General features: G+C 42.6%; 1 protein-coding gene across 1 annotated transcript; it reads left to right on the plus strand.

Annotated features, from left to right (window-relative positions):
• The first annotated feature begins 116 nt into the window (after window positions 1–116).
• Window positions 117–7878, plus strand: LOC128532178 (uncharacterized). The gene is made up of 6 exons (XM_053506409.1): window positions 117–189; window positions 525–869; window positions 1025–1360; window positions 1817–1924; window positions 7555–7598; window positions 7678–7878. The coding sequence occupies exons 1-6, from the start codon at window positions 117–119 to the stop codon at window positions 7807–7809; spliced, it is 1038 nt and encodes a 345-aa protein (XP_053362384.1). The 3' UTR covers window positions 7810–7878.
• The last annotated feature ends 215 nt before the right edge of the window (window positions 7879–8093 follow it).

Genomic DNA, 8093 nt, shown 5'->3' on the forward strand with positions numbered 1-8093 from the left:
TGTTATCTTTCTAGTCTAGATCGTATGTGGAAAATCCTGTGGTTTCACGTCATAACCCTTGTGCACAAAGTGAGATGTGGCCAGTTTGACCATCTGACAGTGTAGTAAGAGGAGGCATGCTGCACACACTCCTCAGACTGAAGGTGCTCACACTGTTGTGGATTATAGCAATGCTTTGTGATGAAGTTGGTAAGTGTGAATTGATTTATATATATATTTTTTTTATTGTATATACTGTTCTGTATATTGCTGTAATAAGGATTATCGTGCAGGATGAAAAATGTACTGTTTGAAAAGTTCATCTACGGTCTTATAGTATTGTATACTGAACTACACATTTATTAGCTCATTATTTACTGCTGGAACAGTATTTAAACACTGCTGGGAAATTTGTCAAAATTGGTATCAGGAAGTTTAAAGTAATACAACATGTCATTATTATCCCAAAAGTAAATCTATATGTTTTATAAGTGGAGTAAATTTAGGTTACGTTTGTTTATGTTTTCTGCGTTTATTTCAAACAGCGGATTCTATAAAGGTAATTAATGTAAATCAACCAAACCCGTTGATCACTGCAGCTGTTGGTGAGAATGTGACTCTGGAATGCTTTCGACTAGGAGAGGACCACACCAATGCCATGTTTTGGTACAAGCAAAAAGTAGGTCACAGGCCTCGTGTAATGGTCACAGTTCAACAGGAATCAAATTACGAAGATGAGTTCAAGTCACCAAGATTCAGCATCGAGAAAGAAAAATCGAGCTGCCATTTAAAAATCTCTAATGTGGAGCCATCAGATGAAGCCATGTATTACTGTGGATTTAGACAGTTTTTTACAAAGTTTGGAAATGGAACATTTTTAGCAGTGACAGGTGAGGATTTCAGTTAAATAGCTAAACTATTTTAATTTTTTTTACAAATCAGATGTTTTATTGTGTTAAGTACATACAGTATTTCCCATGCATTATAATGGTGTGGGATACAAAGGTAACAAAAGCTTTTCTACTGTCTATATTACACTGACCAGATGACAGCGATGTTAAAGTCTCCGTGTTCCAGAGCAGTGTGTTGGACTCGGTTCCTGCAGGAGCGTCAGTGACTCTGCAGTGCTCGGTTCTCTCTGAGAGCAAAGCAGCAGAACTCCAAGTGCTCTGGTTCAGAGCTGCTCCACCACAATCCCATCCTCAAATCATTTACACTCATCACAACAGCAGCCATCAGTGTGAGAGCGGCTCTTCTACACACACCTGTGTGTACAACTTCTCCAAGAACATCCTCAGCCTCAAGGATACTGGGACTTATTACTGCGCTGTGGCCGCATGTGGGAAGATCATTTTGGGAAATGGGACACAAGTACAACTGGGTAAAATTAACTTATCTATTTTATTTTTTCAATAAACTAAAGTATGTATTAATAATTTGGCTGATATATTGTATCAGGACATGTAATTCATTCTGCAACAATAAAGTATAATTGAAATTTTATTTTATTTCATTTTAAAACCTACATGTTAATTTAATATTCTTTCTTATTTTCAAAGACCAGAATGGAACTACGTATGTAACTTATGTAAGAGTGAAAAAATTTTATTCCCAGTACGCATCTAAATGTCAAGATTTCTACATCTAAAACCATTTACAACATTTTCAATTTATTTTCAGTTGAATTAAAAAATAGTGCACAATGTGTGATGATTTATCGAATTAATTTGCAGTTGTAAAAGGTATTAACACTATTAGGATTATCACAGTGTTGTTCTTGTTTTATTTCTTTTAGCGACATTCATATTGTGATTTTCTTATTTTTTCTGTGTGAAAGAGAGCTCTGTGGATCCTGTAGTGATCTGCCTCGCTCTAGCTTTGGGAGTGTGTATCATCGTGATCTTTGCATTCATATTTTTTGTAACCCGCAAAGACAAAAACAGGGGTAAGTCTGCATTAAGATTAAATTAAAATTCCAATTTTATTTGTCACATACACAGTCATGCACAGTACGATATGCAGTGAAATGCTTATACGACTGCCAATGACCTTAAAAAAATAGTAAAAGCTTATACATAAGAAATAATATGAATTAAAGAAATACGTTAAAAAATAAAATTAACTAGTAAACTATGCTGTACAAAGTAAAATATACTGTAATAAAAGAAATACTTTAGAAAAATAAGATTAACTATTGCAATGTCCTGTACAAAGTAAAAGTAAAATATACTGTACTATACTATTTATATAAAAAAGCAAAATATCAATATAGCAAATATGGAAATATAGAAAAGAAGATAGAAATAGAGTTTTGTCAAAAACAGAAATTTCGATTTTTTAAATGGCTGTGGTGTGCAAATATGAATAATAAGTGACTTTGTAAAGTGTCTTATTTAAAGGGATTCGTGCAGTGGTCCATAGATGAAAAATATAAATATATAGTGCAGTGTGCATGAATGTGTCTAAAGTGGCCATGAATGCCACGGATGTTACAAAAAGACGGTATTAGTCCTGTGTTGTGTTGTGGTTGAAAGACCTTATCGCCTGCGGGAAGAAGCTTCTCCTCAGTCTCTCTGTGTTGACCTTCAGGGAGCGGAATCGCTTCCCAGACCGCAACAGAGAGAACAGTCCATTGTTGGGATAACTGAGGTCCTTCACTATCTTTCTGGCCTTGATCCAGCACCGCTTGCTATAGATCGAGTGCAGATCAGAGTACGGATGGTGCGCTCAGCTGATCTCACCACCCTCTGTAGAGCTCGTCTGTCCTGCATGGTGCTGTTTTCAAACCAGGTAGCAATGTTTCCTGTCAGGATGCTCTCTATGGTGCAGGAGTAGAAATTCCTGAGCATCTTGGAGGGCAGTCTAAAGTCTCTCAAGTGTCTTAGGTGGTAGAGACACTGTCGGGCCTTTTTTACCGCGGTGTTGATGTGACAGGAGCATGACTGTCCTGCGTGATGTAAACACAGAGGTATCGAAAGCTGTCCACACTCTCCACTGGGCTCCTGTTAATGACTGGGGTCTGGTAATTCCTCTCCTGCTTTGTACAAAACTCCACTAGCAGCTCCTTTGTATTGCTGACGTTCAGGAGGAGATTGTTCCTCTGGCACCATTTCTCCAGATTTCCAATCTCCTCTAGGTAGGCCGACTCATCGTTGTTCGTGATCAGGACCACCACGACAGCGTTCTCATCAAAATTGATGATGGTGGTGGAGTTGGTAGTCTCCACGCAGTCATAGGGGTACAGAGAGTACAGCAGGGGGCTCAGACCACAACCCTGGGGGGCTCCAGTGCTGAGAGTGAGGAAGGCTGAGACATGTCCGCCCATCCTTACTGCCTGTGGTCTGCCAGTTAGGAAGTTAAAGATCCACTGACACATAGATGAGCCCAGGTGCTCCAGCTTGGAGGTGAGTGTGGAGGGAATTGTGGTCTTAAATGCAGAGCTGTAGTCGATGCAGAGCATTTTAACATAATTCCCTTTCCTAATGTCCAGGTGAGTGAGTGATGTGTGGAGGAGGTGAGAGATGGCATCATCAGTAAAACGGTTTGGGCGGTATGCAAAACTGTAGTGGGTCAAGTGTGTCCGGTAGTGAATAAATGGTGATGCGTTCAAAGCACTTCATTACTACTGAGGATAGGGCTACAGGGCGATAGTCATTAAGAGAAGGAGGTTGAGGTTTTTTGGGACAGGAACAATGATGGACTCTTTGAAGCATGTGGGGATCACCGACTGAGATAGAGAGAGGTTGAATATCTCAGTGAACACAGGTGCTAGCTGGGCTTTAAGGATACGGCCTGAGATGCCGTCTGGTCCTGCTGCTTTTCTGGTGTTCACTTTCCTGAAGGCTCCCCTCACGTCATGCTCGGTGATGATGAACGCGCTTCCGGTGCTGGCAGTGTCTTACTGTCTGCAGCCGTTAGCACCGCTAGCATTAGCATCGCCAGCGTCCTTAGCTGCAGCCTCGAAGCGAGCATAGAAAGTGTTCAGCTCGTCTGCCAGAGTCGTGTCTGCATTAGTTATACCATATGTTGGTGTTTTATAATCCGTTATTGTCCTTAGTCCCTGCCACGGGCTCCTAGAGTCACTCTGTTGGAGCTGTGACTCTAGTTTTCTCCTGTAGTGCTGCTTCGCCTCTTTCACCGCCTTCCGGACGTTATATGACGCAGCCTTGTATGGTTCCATGTCCCCCGACACAAGTCCCGTGTTGTAGGCAGCGGGGCGAGATCTTAGAGTGTCGTGGATGGTTTTTACCCACCCACGGCTTCTGGTTGGGAAAAGTTCTGAAAAAAGTCTTTTTCTCTACAGTATCATCTCCTAGTTTCCCAATAAATCCCACAACCACTTCTGTAAACACACTGACGTCTTTAGAGCTGTTTTGGAACATGTCCCAGTCTGCGTCATCAAGTGAGTCCTGTAACGCGACCACCGATTGGTCCGTCCAGCGCGCGACCTCCCTCTAAACCAGAACTTCCTGTTTCAGCCTTTGTTTGTATTTTGGCATGAGGAAGATGGCGGCGTGGCCGGATTTACCAAACGCTGGATGAGATTGTGCCTTGTAGCCGTCCTTGACTGTAGTGTAACAGTGGTCCAGTGTCCTTTCACCCCTGTTGGGGCAGGTGATTTGTTGATGAAAGTTCGGTCCTGCGCATTTGAGGTTGGCACTGTTAAAGTCCCCCGCCACAATAAGCGCAGCGTTGTTGTATTTGGTGCTGTGTGAGTGTCCATGTCTGCTTGTGCTGGAATATAAACGGCGCTGATTATGATCGATGTAAACTCCCGAGGTAGATAAAAAGGACGACGCATGATGGACAGTAGTTCCATATTTGGTGTGCAGGAGCGTGTAAGAGGAACACCGCTCGCGCTGTTGCATCAGCTGTTGTTCACCATTAAACACACGCCGCCTCCCCTTGACTTCCCTGAGTCCCGCGTCCTGTCCATGCAGTGAACCAAAAAAAACTCGGCCAGCTGGATGGCATGGTCTGGCACCGCTGGGTTTAGCAAAGTCTCGGTGAAGCAGAGGAGATTGCAGTCCCGAATGTCTCTCTGGAACTTTACCCTGGCCTTGAGGTCTTCGAGTTTGTTCTCCAGTGACTGGACGTTGGCGAGCAGAATGCTAGGCAGTGGTGTGCGGTGTGCACAGGCTCTCAGCCTGTTCCTGGCGCTGGCTCATTTCCCTCGGGGCCGCTGCTTCGCGTCGCGTCCTTTGTTCTCCCTCAGGATCTCACTCGGCCAGCTCAGATCCGGAATTAAAAACGTTGAATTGTGAGTACATTGTAAACCAATAGAAACAAGGGTGTCTCTATCATATCTAATGTACTCAATGGTGGTCATTTGACTGGTTTTAAAACGCTAAAAACAAACTTAAAAAACAAAAACAAAGAAAAGGTGGTCGGAGCAGTCGTGATTGCAGCCGACCTCACTGATGCCATCTTGGCATCATCCAACTATCATTGGATCTATTGGACTATCATTTAGGTTTTTATTTGCTATAGGCTATTATGATAGTAGATAATTTCTACTTAAATATACACTGGATCAGTGCCATAATTTCGGGGCAATTTCCTGGGCTGGACAGCCATCTAAGACCCCACCCCAGCTCGTGAGGAAAGCGTCTGTCGTTAACGTCTCGTAAAGACAAAATGCAGATAGAGTGGGACCCAAAGTCAGAAACCGGGGTCTAAACCACATAGAAAAGGCACGAAGCCCCTGGCGCGTAACCCCTATTTGCCTCCGAAGATTGGCCCTTGAGTAAAATCCCCTGGCTTTTAGAAAAAAACAGAAACGATCTCATGTGCAGAAGGCCCAAAGGTATCACCGTTGACGCAGCTCCCATGAGACTTAAAAATTGTGAAAGTGATGAACAGTTACCTTCTGGCCTAGCTTGATTTCCTTCAGGGTGTTAAAAATGGATTTGACTGGAAAGACCCAATACTGGTAAAGTTTCTCGACAACCCCCCATACACACAAAACAATGTTTTGATTGTATTTGAGAAACAATCATTTAGACAGTCAACATTTTGAACCTGTCTTTGTTTTGGTTCAGCCCGCGAAGATCTAAAATTGGACGCAACCCCCCGTTTTTCTTTTCGAACCAAGAAATACCGACTATAGTGGCCTGACTCTCTGTCTGGTAGGGGAACATATTCTATGTCTATAATTCTAGAATCAGCAGGTGCGCCCTTTCCGGTTTCACGGTAGTGGAGACCACGCCGTTGTAATGCGGAGGGAAATGTGCGAACTGAATCCTGTAGCCTCTCTCTACAGTGCTTAGTACCCCAGGAAATATAACTGGCATTAGCTTCCACGCTGCCAGTTTTGCCGAAAGGGGCACAAGTTTTGGCAGCTCGGTTAGATGTTCGGCATCCTGAAACATGGCAGGTAATGACCGAAGAACTAACCTTTCATTGGAGACCGGTGTTGCCTGAAACACCAGTGGTGGCGGAGCATAAACACCGACCTCCTGGGGGTGCCAGGAAGAACACGTCATTCTTGAAAGAAATTTTACACGCCACTCCCTGGGGGAGAACTTTTTCGTGGAGAAGACAGTGCGTAGGTCAGACTTCTTTAAGGCCGACAGTCCCGACTCTTGAGCACGGCATGGAAGAAATTTCCTGATGACTTGTTCAAATAATTTCACCTTCCGAAACTTAGTGGCGACGCCACTAGTTTACGGCGTCACCAAACAAGCCAGAAGGCGAGATGGGGGCATGAAGGAGGAACGCGCAATCCTTATCCTTGTTGCCCATGAGATTTAGCCATAGGTGCCTCTCCGCAGAAACTGTCACAGCCATAAAACGGGCTTTTCCCCCGACCACCTGACAGAAACCTGTCGTCTAAATTTTTAAGTGCTTGGGGAAATCCCGCTTCTGCGGCCAGACGATATGCAATCGCTCGATCGCATGCATTAGTTACCTGCAGTAACTCCTCCATACCCATGGAAGCGAGAGAAAGGGAGAATTCCGTCTCATGCGCGTCTGCCAGATTGCACTGTTTAACCCCAGGAATGCGCCGCAGCTCACGATTTCTCTTTAGAGAATGCAAGCTGCATGCAAAGCACTCGAAACAAAGGTGTGGAAATCACGCTCCGAAAGAGATCTATCATGCGGAGGTACGGATCTCCTAACAAACTTCTCCATATTGGTGAGATAATACTTTTAAACTCGCTTGCACACACACACGTGCGAACACAATGCAGTCCTAAAGACAAAAAAATCTAAGGATGTTTCCGGTTTCACTCCTATTTATTACCTGCAGGTGCACTTCATCAGATGACGTCCTCTGACCGAGGTTATATATAGCCAAAATTTGGCGTATTTGATACACACATGCTTCCCAACCAGTAGAACAAAAATATGTTCCCAAAGCGTTTTTACACAGCATCGAGTGTAGCTTTTGAAAGGGAACTTTTAGCTGCACTACTGTCGAAAAGATTGTTAAAGGAAATTGATTAACACTTGCTAGACATCAGAAGTAAAAAGTAAAACGTGATTGTTGATTAAAAAAAATATGTTCAACTATAAAGGTGCACTGTGAATAATTTGTTTTTGTTTTTTTAAATTACATTCTCTTTTCTATAGTGAGGCCCAAACAAGGTTTTATGGTAGACAAGACCCTCAATCAGGTAAATATATAACAAACTTATATAAGGACTGTCTTAAAAGGAACTCTACATTCTGATAATTTCATACCCATTTCTACAGGACTGTGACAATATGGAGTTGAATTACGCTGCCTTAAATTTCAGTGAAAGGAGAACCAAAAGAGGAAGAACAAAGAAAAAACAACCTCAAGATATTATATATTCAGATGTGCAACGCTCTACTTCAACTTAAAATTTTTATCTCTTGTCTGATCAGTGTCATTAGTTCTGTTAGTTCTGTTTAGGTTTTATATTTACTGCATAAACTGTGGTCTAAAACACAACCTAAAATAAACATTGACAACATTGTTAAAAAAAAGAATGTATAGAAAATGATGTTTTGTGTTTTCAGTGTTTCTTCGGGCATAGCAATACATACGTACATGGATACATAAAGATACAGTAGTGTGAAAAAGTTAGTACAGTGGAACCTCGGAGTACGAGTAACATGGTTTACTAGTGTTCAGCAAGACAAGC

Source organism: Clarias gariepinus, chromosome 10 (genome assembly GCF_024256425.1).
Source record: "Clarias gariepinus isolate MV-2021 ecotype Netherlands chromosome 10, CGAR_prim_01v2, whole genome shotgun sequence".
Taxonomy (NCBI): Eukaryota; Metazoa; Chordata; class Actinopteri; order Siluriformes; family Clariidae; genus Clarias; species Clarias gariepinus.

What these genes read in the sequence shown, in the direction of transcription:
- LOC128532178 (XM_053506409.1), top strand. Translation starts at nt 117, where the DNA reads ATGCTGCACACACTCCTCAGACTGAAGGTGCTCACACTGTTGTGGATT. An exon ending in AATGCTTTGTGATGAAGTTG is followed by an intron (nt 190 to 524) that starts GTAAGTGTGAAT and finishes TATTTCAAACAG; the next exon opens with CGGATTCTATAAAGGTAATT. An exon ending in TGGGACACAAGTACAACTGG is followed by an intron (nt 1,361 to 1,816) that starts GTAAAATTAACT and finishes TCTGTGTGAAAG; the next exon opens with AGAGCTCTGTGGATCCTGTA.